A 14,683-nucleotide genomic window follows, 5' to 3' on the forward strand; every position below is an offset into this window, starting at 1 on the left:
ACGAAAAACCCAGATGAGATATACGAAATCACGAAAAACCCAGATGAGATATACGAAATCACGAAAAACCCAGATGAGACATACGAAGTTAATAAAAACCCAGATGAAATATACAAAATTGAGAAAAACCCAGATGAAATACACAAGTTTATCAAACGTTTATCGGGTTAAATGTTTACAGGGTATCACTTACTTTTGTTTTATCAGGTGAACATGACAAATACAAAGAATCATTAGAAGAATTTCAACAGTAATGTACGACCGAAAATGCTATCGGATAACGTAAATCAAGATCATGATTCTTGCCAATAAACAAAGTAAATATCTAGTAATCGATCATCAAGAAAAACCCAGATGAGATATATGAAAAAGAATGAAATTAAGTACCTTTTTTGAAGTGGAAATTGAACCTGAATTTAGGGGTTGTTCTTGAGGAGTGGAGATTCTTGTAAATGGAAGCTAAATATTGTGGTGTTGTTCGAGTTGGAAATGGAGGTTCGGTTAAGGTGTATATAGTGGAAGAGATAGATTTGTATTTTTAAATTTTAATTTAAAAAATTGAAGTGATAGGGTTAGGGTCAAGTTGAATTCAACCTTCTTCTATATTTCCTTGGAAAGTACTCGAAGTTTCTGGTATTTACATTTTTATGTTTGCTTTTTTATTTAAGTTAGTTTAATTTAGGGGATGTTTGGGGTTGTTTATTTGAAATAAGTTATGTTTTTTCTATAAAAGCATTTATCAACTTATTATAAGTCGAAAAGATTTAATTTTTTCAAAAAATTTGTTATTACCGGTTTGACACTGGTATAAGTTGTTTATCCAAACACTCAGAAGTGCTTATTACCGGTGTCACACCTTAATAAGTCAATAAGTTGTTTTTATAAGCAATCTCAAACACCCCTATAGAGAAATTAATTGAAATAGTTATTTTGATCGATGGATTTTATCTTTTAATCGTTTCTTATCTAAAATTAGAAAAACGGTTATAGGTTTGCAATTTGTGAAGATGTGAAAGTGTAAAAAGATGAAGTTTTTGAACCAGGTTTGCAATTATAGGGACCAAATATGTAAATTAGTTAATAGGTATGTAGAAATATGTTCGCGATGTGTTTTTTCAAATTTACATGTTTGGTATATGCAATTGCGAACTTGGTTTAGGGGTTGTTTGTTTACTTCTTAATAGTTTCATTAAGAGACATTTTTGAATCATTAAGGGTGAATCTTGTTTGACAAAAAAAAATGTCTTTTAATGATTCTAAAACCCTCTAAATGGTTTTGTATTATATGCCCCTTTTAACCACTTTTATACACTTAAAACTTCACAGCAAAACGCTGTGAAGGTAAAAGAAAAGCCGAAACTTCACAACAAAAACACTGTGAATGTTACTTTCACAGGGTTTTACTGTGAAATTTCAAGTGTAAAAAAGTGATCTCACGTGTCGCATGAAAACAGACTGGTTTTACGTGATCCCAAGCCTTGATACACAACTTGTATATATAAATATGTTAGATGTGTATGCAATAGATATAAAAAATTACTTCGAATCAATAATGGGAAAATAATATAACTACTACATCATAAATGCATTCAACTGAATTTAAATAAACTGTGCTCTATATCTTCTTCTTACATTCTATAATCACCAACTTCACACAACCTTCTCCTGTGGTACTTTTAGTCCACCTCATCGTCGTCGTCACCACCATCATTTTTGTTTTTGCTTTTTAGCTGATTAAAATTCTCTCAGTTCCTTGTAAAAAATTGTTTTATAATGGTTCTAAAATCCTCTTAATGAATTTACATCTTAGGACTTCCTTAACTATTCAGCATCCTAATTTTATTGTAAATAATTATCAAACAATTATATTTTATTTTACACTATATCATGAGAGACTTTTAATCATTTTGAACACTTAGGAGTTGTTTACCAAACACATACCCGGTAAGTGCTTAGCGATGAAATTTAACACTATTATTTACTTATCGGGTAAGATTTTAGTTAATCAAAACGACGTCATATGCAATAATTTACCCGGTAAGTACTTACCGGATAAGACTCATGGTCCTTGTCTCGCTCTTACCGGATAAGATTATTGGTCCTTATATATTTATCCGGTAAAGTAACATGACTTGATAAACACTTATCCGGATAAGTGTTTGGTAAACGACTCGTTAATCATTCTATGACTAGTAAAAAACCACTAAGTTGATTAAAACGAGAAAGTAGCCGTTGGGGACACGTGTGGCAAACAACGTGAGTGGATGGTGGCGCTGACGTGCCCGATTTGGTTGACTAGTATTTAATAATTTCCAAAGTTTTATTTCAATAAAAATATTTGACCAATAATTAATATTTTAAATCCTTTTACCAACATTTTAATAATTCAATGAGACTTTTTTTTAAAATTAATATATTTTTTAATCCAAGATTAATATTCGTAATGGAGTGGTTACTCAATGGTGGGTGGGGTGGGTTATCCAACTGCTTATCAAATAAGACAGTGCCACGTGGAAATGTGGGTGGTCATGGATCATGTACGTGTGAGAATGTGTGCGGATCTGTGTTCCACGGTGGCGGGCGGGCTGGCGGCTGTTAAACGGGTTTCGTTGGTCAAAATTGGTCAACCACATGTTAAATATTTTTTTAATGGAAATTTTTAAAATTGATTTAAAAATGATAATACAGAAAATGGTGTTTCAATAATCTTGAATTTAATGGTTTGACGTAGGTTTGTTTATCGGTTGACATTTATTGAATATGAGGGGAACCAAACTGATCCGATCATTCATTGAATGTTGGATTTTACCAACCGATCCAATTCGATTAACATTTGGATCGGTTCGGTTCGGTTCGGTTCGGTTCGGTTCGGTTCATCTAGTTGATACTTTTGTTGGATATCAATCGGATCTCCAATGGAGATTCGATGGGTTTAGATATATCCAATGTGTTAAGTCAATCTAATTCTTTAACAATAATACAAATTAATTAATCATTTTTAGAATGTGTTAAAAGCAGCACAAGGGAAGTAAAAAATTCAAAGTCTCACATAAAACAAATTCTGATTTAAGCAATTTAAAAATAATGATGATTGGATGGACAACTAGATGGTCATCAGATGATTAAACAGATGTTGATCGGTTTGGTTTGGATCGGTTTTGATCGGTTCTAAACTGCTATCCAAGAACCGACCGATCCAAATTAGATGTTGAAATTTACAATCCGATCCGATCCAATTATGGTCGATCAGTTTTTTTATTAGATTAGTCGGTTCCAATTGGATCGGTTGATTTTCTGCACACCCTTATTTTGAGGATCATAAGCAGATTTAAAGGAGAAGGTAAAATTATGAGAAGTGCGATGAAAGTCAAATCATACGTAATTGTAGAGTAAAATCACATGTGATACAATGGATCTGCTACTCCAAGAATGATAGCTCGACAAGGCTATAATTTAAGGGGTCCTTGACAAGATGTTTTTAGTGCATTTCATGGAATAGTAGAAGGATACGTAACATTTTATATGTTTGGTTTGTAGGATTTGAAATGAAAATGAAATTAAATTCTATTATTAAAAAATTATAAAAATAATTAAATTACTTTTTATTTATTGATTATTAATTATCTTTTAATATCTTCTAAAACTTCCATTAAAGATTTGGAATGGAATTGGATTTCATTATTTATAAGTAATTTATAAAAAAATAAAATAATTGAATTACATTTTTATTAATCAATTATTACCAAACAAATAATTTTTTTAAATTAAAACCTTATTGAATACAATCCTACAAAATCTCATGAAATCCCGAGCATTCCCTTAAAAATTCAAAATCCTATGTTTAAAGAATTCGATTAAATCCTAAGATTTAAAACTCGGACAATCCAACAAACCAAACATGGAATTAGAATGGATTTGAAATATAAATACTCCAAATCCATTCAATTCCATTCCTTCAAACCAAACAGGACCTTAGAATTTTAATTGCATTATTAGACTTTATTTATATATTTGTTGCAATAATTTTTAGCTATCAATATTGTACAACTTAAAATTTACGGATGTCAAACTAAATAGAATAATACGAAAATTATGTATAAAATGAAAAACGGACTAGAACTGTAGAACATAACAAATTTAAGATCAGTTGGGCTTGCTCGGGTCGAATGGAATCTATATTTCAGATAAAAGATCCAGTAACGCATCTGATAATTGATACGCAGACAGAACAAGATGTGTGAGAATAAGGTAGGCATGTGAAAGATTTGTGTAAGGTTTTACAGTTCTAAATTGACAAAAATAGTTTAGTAATTTACCAATCTTTACCCATCTCCCTGAATTTTGTTCCACCTATTTTGATGGGACAAAAAAAATACAATTTTGTGCCACTCAGTGTTGTCATGTCCAAATCTAAATATCACACCAAATGTGGGACAACAAATCTTTCTTGTTTCCTATCTCCCATACTAAACGCACCCTAAAAGACCCGGCATTGAAAACTCCAGTCACATGGACCGACCAAAAGAACCAGGCCTTTAAACGTTTTCATTTTTTATATCCGGTTATACCCTGCGTAAAAAATAAAAAAAAATAAGAAGTATTATAGACTCATGTTCGATGCGAATAATGAAGCTAAAGTCGGATCATAATCTTTAGCATGAACGACATGAGGTGCATAATAGCATGCGTAACATCTCAAAGTACGCCAAAGTGCACGTCGTCTCCTAATAATACAACAGTGAACATAACCAAACCAAATGAATCCAATATAACTCGGTTATCACCCGAAGGTGAGCCCAAATTGTCTTCTAAGGGGCCGTTTACCAAACACTTACTCGGTAAGCGCTTACCAGCAAAATTTAACACTATCATTTGCTTACCAGGTAAGATTTTAATTCAACAAAACGACTTCGTATACAACAATTTACCTGGTAAGCGCTTACCGTGGTAAGAGTCGTCGTCTTTACTTACCGGGTAAGACTCTTGGTCCTTATCTCGCTCGTACCGGGCAAGATTCTTGATCCTTATTATATTCATCCAGTAAGATAATGTGACTTAGTAAACGCTTACTCAGGTAACCGTTTGGTAAACGGCCCCTAAGAGGATCTCCAACCATTAACACCATTTTTTTGTATAAAAATGGTGTAATTTTTGGTGCAAACAATATTCATATCTAACCATCAATACAATCTTTTACACCAAACAAAATATTCCAAGTATATTCATTTTTACACCAAATTTGTTCACAAAAAAAAATTGGTGTAAATTAATATTATTACATTAAATTTTGTGTCTCAGAGTTGTTTACCCTTTTTTCCCATTAATCCCTGCATGAGTTAAGTTGTCATTCTAGATAAAATTGTTTGTCTGAGATAGGGGAGACTGATGGGTTTCAGGAAGGCAAGAGAGCAAGGGTTGGATTATTTCTTGGGTATTTACGGTATTATTTTGTTTAAAGTGGCTTAACGAGGACAAGTTAGAGGTCCTTACTTAATTCATATAGAAATTTTGGCTTTATGGCTTGAACATTAGGCCATAAAGAAACACTCATGTATGGTTGAGCGAATAAGCCGCCCAAACCATTAAGCTCATTAAGCTGTAAGTAAACAGCCACTAAAGTGATGCAAAATATAGTTTGTTCGTTGAAGAGAAATGATGCAAAATGAATTTGATGCAAAATATAGCGCGTTCATTGAAGATGGTCTACGATACTAACCGTTTTCCTACAAAACTTGTTAGTAGGCAGAGACCGGTTCCTATCCGATCCAATCCAAGTAACATATCCAACATGAAGGAACTAAAAATGAGCTGTCACAAATATATAGATTGTAAAATCAGCTGAAACTAACCTGTAACGAAGAACATAAACTGTCGTCAAGGGTCCGGGAATGAATTTTCCCGATCAGATTGACCATTCGAGTCTCCAGGGTCCACATTTGCAGCATAATCCTCGGGGGAATAAACAGAGAAACTCCATACCGAAGCACAATTCTCGTCATCTACATGAGTTAAATCGATATTAACAACAATGTTGATAATTACACAAAATATGAAACCAAAACCAAACGGGCCCGTTAAATCTTGCTTGAAAGTAGGGTCTGGGAGGGGTTAGATGTATGCATACTTGAACTCTTACCCATAGAATAGAGCGGTTGTCACCCTAAAGACCCCCGACGTGTGCAAGAGTGTGAGCAAACAGGGGGGTTCAGGTGAGAATAAGAGTTATGATGAGAACGAGAAAACAAAACCTTCAACTACCATTATTTACCTATTTTTATCATTGTGACTGAGATTTTAACAAATTCATGCATGTGAAAGTGATTAAATATATGTAAAAGTTTGTGAAAGTGACTAAAAGTGAAGATAAATGTGAAGACAAAGGTAGATGGAGGTAGCTGGAGTGAGATGAATATGTAGTTGAAGGTAGATCAAAAGGTCAACTCATCCAAGGGCTCGATCTCACAATAATTGTTATTCTCACACGAGCTCAAATCTTCATACACACACATATAGGGGTGTAAACGAGTCGAGCTTTTAACGAGTTACTCAAGTTCGAGCTCGTTTATCTCGAGCATGAGTTGATCTTGAACACAAAATAGAGCTCATTTAAGTTAACGAGTCAAGCTTCATAAAACCAATGTTTGACTCGGCTCGTTCAAAAATTCAATTAAATTTTTCAGAGTCCAGTAGAACCATTCGAGCATTTTTGAGCAGGTATGCTCATATATTCATAAATAATACAATAAAAATATAAAAATTATCAACCTCGAGCCAATAAACGAGTTAAACAATCACAGTACGAGCCCATAAACGAGCATCAAGCTCAAGCTCGATAAATCAAAAAAAATTCGAGCTTGAGCCCTACATTGAAAAAGTTATTCGAGCTCGAGCCTGGTATAATTTTTTCGAGCCGAGCTCAAATAACCTACTACTCAACTCGGCTCGGCTCATTTACACCCTTACACATGTGTATGCCCACAAGTGGAGTTCATGCTACAAGTATGAGTTATTCATAAAGAATTTCATCTAAATTTGTATCATTCATGATAACAATACATATTTGTCTTTGTGGTCGAATTTTACAAAGCGGTTGATTCTTTTCTTATGAAACGCCGTTTCCCATAATTTTGGGGTTTTAGAAAACCAGCATTTATGATCCTAAAATTCAATTTCGAATAAAACCGCAAACATTGATGCAAATAGATCTCAAACACCAGTTGTTAATGTCCTAACAAGCTACATATATCAAAGTGTTAAAGAAAATATACCTCGCAAAATTGAACTCAAATCTTCATCAGACTCATCAAGAGGTCCAAATCTCCGGTGTCCTGATGAAGTGGCGGCCATGGGCAAAAATGGATGGAAACCGAAACCACTAACAGTATCTGCATCGAGTGTGCACAAGCAATTGAAAGTAGAAGATAGAAATAGAACTCAGAGAACGGGATCCCTAAAAGGACCTATTTTTATTCTTCTCTTCGTCTCAAAATAAGTGTCCACTATGAAAAGTAACAAAAAATTTATGAATGTGTAATTATTACAATTTTAGTTTGGCTAAATGCCAATTTTACCCTTAATAACAGAGACATTCTTTCTCCATCTATTAATTAAGGGTAGAATGAGAAAGTAGACATTTACATTTACGGTTTGACGGAATGTTTTTGAGAGATTTTAATTTCATGGAAGGTTTTGAAATCCTTGGTGTGATTGGTTTGTAGGATTTGGAATGGAATTGAATTCCATTTTTTATAAGTAATTTATAGAAAATCATAAAAATAATTACATTACCTTTTTATTATTATTACAAAACAAGTGTTCTACATATTTTAGAACATTATTACAAACAAATCCATTGAGATCCTGTGAAATACTACCCTCATGGGATTTCTAATCCCATGTTCGGGATTACGATTCTGGACTTTCCTTTAAACCAAACGCATGATTGGAATGGAATTCAATTCCAATGCCGCCAAATCCTACAAACCAAACAGGCCTTAAAAGTAGACACCTATTTCAAGACAAACTAAAATAGAAACGTGGACACTTATTTTGGGACGTTGGGGAGTATTATTGAGATCTAAGGTATGTGTTAAACAGTAAAGAGTTGAATAAATCTCTTTTAAGATATTTTTTACTGTGCAAGATGTTAAGACATAAAAGACATGAACTACAACTTTTTATGCAAAAACAAGGCATTAAACAGTGCATGAAGTTTTGGCAAGAGGGGGTTGAGTGGTGTGTTTAAGGGGTGTGTAAGAAATTAGTAATTGACAATATGTAATACACTTTTGTTTTTGGTCTAATTTGGGTTTTCGTATACCCGACCCAACCCATATCCCGCTTAAACCCAGCCTTAAAAACCCGTATAAATATATTATAAAGTCATATATCTATCCAATTTACTTCATCCATCTTAAAATAAATGTTATAGATATTCGCTTATAAGTTGTCTCAAAAGAAATCCAACATTTTGGTTCACAAGTTTCCACTATTTTGTTATCACTGAAGGACATTTTAGACATGTGCATATTCGTCAAACGATCTCATTAAGTATATGTCAAATAAAAAGTTGCACTTGTTTGGGATAGAGGAACTATATGAATTTGGGTTGGGCAGGGCTGTCCAAATATTTACCCAACCCAAGATGCATCCGCGAATGTACATCAAAATAAGTGACCAAAGGATCATGGGTCCGGCGGTACCTGGGTTACCAATAGAACCCAGCCTCACCGAAGGTGAGGAATGTGCATGAGTATTTGTTATGTATACATATTCTATACTTCAAAAAAATAAGAAAGTCTGAAATGGTAGTACCTGATGCAGCTTGAAAACTCGACACCCATTGACCCGTTTGAAGATCATATATGTGAACCAAACCATCCTAGAATTACATTATGGATTGTGTTATAGAATGACACTGGGGTTTGATCATAAATGGAGAAGTCCTAAGTCATAACGATACCTGGCCACCAGTACCAAGATGTCGACCATATGGATCAGTGTCGAACTGTATCCGCTGATTGGTAGTCTCTGATGATCTATATAACCTAATAATGGAGCAGAGTAAATAAAACACCAGCCTTCAAAGATGTACCTTTTTTTACACTAAGATTAACATAATACAATGAATTAATACTAAACTGCAATACTTACCAATAGTCAATTAAAACACTAGTGGTAAATATTGCATTAGGGAATAACTTGTCCTGTCTCATGAAAATTGCAAGTTCTTTTTTTTCCAAATAAGTTAAGATTACCCACTTCCACTTGCCCATAGCCACCATTTCAAATTACTTTTGTGATGTTGGTTTTGGCCAATTTAAGTTGGAAGTCTATAAATTATTTCTCTATTCTGTTACCATGTTATGGTGAAAAGGTATTTTAGACTTAACGAACCCTTCTACTAATGTGTATGGTGTCAATTGTTGCAGTTTTCATGGGATGGAAGAAGTGTATCTGTATCTCAAAACTTTTAAAAAGGAACTTAAAGCTATGCAGCTCCTACAAAATAAAATAGTTCCCTTCAATTAGATGTGAATAATGTTTAAAAATTTTAATTAGCTGGACCGAGGAGCTCCTAAAGTTGAGTGCCAAAAAGTGATTGTTGTGATTTTGGTGGGATGGAGGAGATACTAGATTGTTCTTTCATTATCAATTTTATGAGCTACAGAAGACATTGAGAAGCCTAGACATACTATAGAAAAGATATAATAGATCTATAAGATTACATAAATCTGTTGCACCAAGAGAAAAGTTACGTACTTGAATACAATTTCAACAGTCTTGCGTATATCCCAGCATAGTATATATGGATCCTACATAAATCACTTACTTTGATGAGAGAATGTCTTGTAAATACATGTTCCAAATTTCTAGAATTATGGACATGTAAACTATGAGGTAGACACTTGATTAGTAATGAACACTGATAAGAGACTAACAATAGAAAGTAACAAGTTGAAGTTTTATTAGTTACCAAATCAATGATAAGTAATTGCCGGAGGTCTTCCTCTTTCCCAAATTAATGATGAGTATAAATTCAATGGCTTTAAGATAGATGAACAGAATCACTACAATTTACAAGTACGCAAACTGAAAACAAATATGTATGGTATATTGATATGCAGGTACAAAGATGATCACAAAATAAAGAAAATGGAATTGAAACTTGCAGAGAGAAGCATATCTCTTCCTACGTTAAGGATGCTACAAGTTAAAAATGGTTCTACATATTCAAGCTTCTAAGATTGTTCGTCATGCAGATTAACTTGGAATAAGAGTTACTGCAAAACTACATAAATAAGAATGGGCATCTATCTTCTCCTATCTTTATCCTCAACCCAATCATTAATATAGTAATGTGCACATTGACAACCTAGACATTCAGGTGACGTGGCATGAAAATAACAGCTGAGGCATATCAACTTTCAAGCTTATTACAGCAATTTACAAAACTTATAGAACAAATTTGAAAGACATAAGTTGGTATTTCTACAGTATTGTTTATATATCATCTTATTAGAAAGAGAATAATTCTCAAAAGACCGTACATAAGTAAACAACATTATACCTTTCGTCCCCCTGTATAAAGATAGTTCCCATCTTTGGAGAATTGAACCTGCAAATAAGGCGAGGGAAAAACGGTCTGGACAATTTGTTCTATAAGGATTAAATTGAAATCGCCAACCATAGTTTCCCACTTACATGTGTAACCCCACCTTCTTGACCATGTAGGACATATAGAAGTTCCATATTATCTTCCCTATGTATTGCTGTGGTTTGGCTGTAGGATCCTGTAGCAAGCATCCCTGTATGACTTGGAGAAAAGGCAATAGAAGATATGATACCTGAAGACAAGAAAGAAAATAAGGATTATACATTTTGCAGGTTCATGTGGGAATGATAAATGAATTGTTGTTACAAAATCAGTGCTCACAGCAAGCCTTCCACGGCTTATAACAGTCGGCTTTAACATTTATAAATAATCACTAATGATTTGAGGAACTAACTATTCCTATATAGGATTATATAGTTGCACTACAACATTCTAGCACATGCAGCTACAGAAACAAATAACGACACAGTTGCCATCAGCTTGATGATCAATAGTGTTGGGCTATCAACTAATATCGTCAATTAGAAGTATAATCAACAAATGTCAATCCACTAAGCTAAACGGCCTAGACCATCGCTGAATGCAATATTATGATTTGATTATTGGTATTACTATGTTAAGACTAGGTGAGTTTGTTTCACAAATTTCAAGGAAATTTATTATGCCCTTCAGGTTAAATAAAATGCTACATTTCTTTTGGGACAGAGGGAGTACGGCATGTAACTGTTGAGAAAATAATGAAAAAAATACCGTCCCCTTAATCTTTACATTCTATACTGCACTAAATTTAGATTTCATATAACAACTATTTACCATAGACATAACCAAGTACCAACCTGATTGTCCTTCCTTATTTCCTTGGATGGTTGAATGTTGTTCAAAATCTCTACCAGGGCGATGAATATCAAATATCCTGACGGATTTGTTGTAGCCAGCAAATATCCTGAATCAGAACATCTTTTAGAACCAATAAGCTGTAGAACGGAACAAGATCTAGACAAATATGATGGCAAAAAAACACTAAACAACTACTTATCTCACAAATAATTGTTGTAATCATCAACAGTTACACACCCAAGAAAAAGGCATTATAATGCCCATAAAAATAACACCAAACAATATGACAACATAGACTAGTCTTCTAGCATCAGTAATTAAATAAAAATGTGCAGAGTCACAAATGCATGAAGATGATGAATCAAGTAGAAAAGAATGGTGACAGATCAAAGAAGTTACTGTCTATCATCAATAGAGAAAAAAGAAGCTTATCAGCAAGAAGTCACATTGTTGCATCTCAACAGAAGCATAAAACTACATCAAACTGCAAGTGAGATCAATCCTTTCTACAAACATTGGCATTGGTTATAGTCTTAAAAATTAAAAGGAAATGCAAACGTAATTCTTCAAAATAGTGTAGCTGAACTTCTTATAGAAAGCAGAAGTTTACTTTGTTCCTGTCGGGTTGAAACCAACAGAGAAGGCAGCAGTTATTTCATCCATGGCATCGTATGCCCGATATGTGCAACGTAGCTGCAATTCCATGTTAATGAAGTGTTAATCCACAAAAATTATCCATAACTGAATAATGATGATTTCTGCCAAACTCGCCGAGTGTGACAATATAAGAATTTAAGATGGAAAAATTGTTTGTTGTATTCGCTTAGTGGCACTTCATACATAGATCATATTGCTAATTTCAGTGAAAAATTAAATTGACTTGTATAGATGGCAACGGGGTCAGGGATATCAAGGATCGCAATCCCCATCTTCATCCCCGCTCCCCACTCCCTATTCACATCCCCGTCTCCATCGGGGAATCGACGATTTTTCCCCGTTTACAAACTTTAATTTTCTCTATAATATCTTCATAAATGTAAATTACACTTTTACGTGACGTATTGTTTTAGAACTTCAATTAACCAAATGTTAATGGTTGTGTTTGCTTAGTTAAAAAATAAATATATCAACTACAATATTTAATAATTTCGAATTTTATTCATCCACGTTATATCATCAAAACTTCTCCGAATCAAACAAAGAGACCGGATCTATTGACTTGCCATTTAGTGAAGTTTCAAAGAATAAGATGAAGCACCTGGCCTGTGCTAGCATCCCAAAGATGAATAGGATGATCCCGAGTGGTAGTTGCAAACACACAAGAGACCGGATCTACAATACAATCAGAGTATATGTTTCAGGTTAATTGCTGATTAATGATAACTAGAATTTTAATAGGGGCGGATTTAAACGAGAACCATAAATATTTTGAGAACCTAGGACCAACTATTCATGTATTATTCATGATTTTTCATCATGTGAATGCATGGTATTCATAAATATTTAGGGCTATTCATCATGAAAAAAGGAAATATTTTGTTCCAATGTTCTCAAAATAGTTATGGTTCTCATTTGAACTTCCCCAATTTTAATAATACTGGGAAAATAATCCAATCAAATAAACTATGACACTGTAAAGGAAGAGAGACAGATGCACCTGAAGCAGACATGTAAGGGTACCAGCAGTAATCATATATGGCTTCTCCCTCGGTCATAACAAGATTTGGAGGAAACGAATCTGCAAATCAGAAGTATCATGGAAAAACAAATAAACAACGACTCACTCGTCTGGTATAAAAAGGGCAGCATGTGAAATAGAAACCAACCTTCAAGAGCAGCTGAAGAACAAGCTTTTTCATCTGTACAGCTTTCATAATCTGGTCTGTACATGAAAAAGGAACGATTTCAATTGATAGTCGATAGAATTCAGATAAATTACCAACAGACAGTTTTTAGGCAAGTCCGCCAAATTGTACTTACAATGTGAATAGACTAAGAGTATTGTCATCAGAGCTCGTCAAAAAGCAGGAACCATCCGGTGACCTACAAGAACAACAATAATCACCAGAAGCAAACAAACATTGATATACGAGCAACTATTCTACACGCAGTCAGTATTAACCATAAGCAATAATAATACAATCAAAATGAAACTCTTTGTTAGTAGAAACATCATATTAGGTGAAAAAATCGAGAGTAATCTACCATTTAACGCCCTTGAGAAAGTTATTAGGGTTAGACGATGCTCTAAAATGTGTAGAAAAATGGTAGGTTTTGTGGGGAGGAACATCGAAACGAATCGCCGGCGGCCAAGAGTAATAGTTCGATTGATCGTCGGTCATTGGTTGTTCTTCCATGATTTCTCCGACTTCGAGGTCACCGTCGTCTTCCATTTTTACTGATTCTACCGGAGAAAGGAAGCACTAATTAAGAGTTGTTGAATTTAGAGCGCCGTTACCGCCAAAAGGTATTAAAACAAAACATCGGTCCTAATTGTTATGAAAAGTTTGTTAAAAATTCTTGAAAACCATTTTTTATATATATAATATTGTTTATTGATGTATGTTATTTAAAATTTAAAATTATAAATAAATTATATATAATTATAACTTATTAAAGTTTCATGTTTAAATTCGTGTAACTAACTGTAAATAAACATAATTTTAGAGGATAAACATCTAATTTTAATTATAAAATATTTATAATATCGTTAGGATAATTATTGAGTTCTAACATAATACTTAATTATTATCTTAAAAAAATTATTTTATTAAATCAAAATTAAATTAATTCGTTTGTAAACTTCAATTAAATTTTAATAAAAAATTGAATTAAAAAAATTACACAAAAACGATAATTTTTAGATCGTTAATTTGATACTAATATCGTTTATATTTTTCAAAATTTTATAATATTTTCAAATTTATATTTCATTCAAAAATAAAAACATTTTCTTTTTCTCAAAACCACATAAAATCGCATTATAAAATCGATAGGTCCAAAATACAAAACGAAACATTATAATCAAAAAGTACATCGTTGCATTGCACAAGTACCCTTCTAGTTATTTTTAAGGGGTGTTTAGGATTACTTATAAAAACAACTTATTAACTTATTTTGTTGTGACGCCGGTAATAAGCACTTTTAAATGTTTGGGTAAATAACTTATACTGGTGCCAAACCGCTAAATTTTTTTTTTTTTTTTAAGTTAAATCATTTTGACTTATAATC

The 14,683-nt window shown here is 33.2% G+C and overlaps 2 protein-coding genes across 3 annotated transcripts in view; both read right to left on the bottom strand.

Moving 5' to 3' along the window:
• The window catches only part of LOC112526541 (F-box protein SKIP27-like), a 3,280-nt gene extending 2,795 nt beyond the window's left edge, over positions 1-485 (bottom strand). Inside the window, exon 1 of one of the 2 annotated variants that reach the window (XM_025136869.1) lies at positions 388-485. The gene's annotated coding sequence lies outside the window, so the exon portion shown is untranslated. The remainder of the gene's footprint in view (positions 1-387) is intronic. The other variant, XM_025136870.1, reaches the window with a different exon arrangement.
• Positions 486-4,160: 3,675 nt separating this feature from the next.
• LOC112526540 (telomerase Cajal body protein 1) lies at positions 4,161-13,883 on the bottom strand. Its single transcript, XM_025136868.1, has 15 exons — positions 13,658-13,883; positions 13,433-13,495; positions 13,279-13,334; positions 13,110-13,190; positions 12,711-12,784; positions 12,063-12,145; positions 11,452-11,558; positions 10,705-10,847; positions 10,571-10,618; positions 9,763-9,815; positions 8,963-9,047; positions 8,815-8,881; positions 7,269-7,385; positions 5,850-5,999; positions 4,161-4,569 (listed from the first exon to the last, which is right to left on the bottom strand). The coding sequence occupies exons 1-14, from the start codon at positions 13,843-13,845 to the stop codon at positions 5,875-5,877; spliced, it is 1,290 nt and encodes a 429-aa protein (XP_024992636.1). The 5' UTR covers positions 13,846-13,883; the 3' UTR covers positions 4,161-4,569; positions 5,850-5,874.
• Between the last annotated feature and the right edge of the window lie 800 nt (positions 13,884-14,683).

The sequence above is a fragment of the Cynara cardunculus genome, assembly GCF_001531365.2.
Source record: "Cynara cardunculus var. scolymus isolate 2C chromosome LG 14, CcrdV1, whole genome shotgun sequence".
Lineage (NCBI taxonomy): Eukaryota > Viridiplantae > Streptophyta > Magnoliopsida > Asterales > Asteraceae > Cynara > Cynara cardunculus.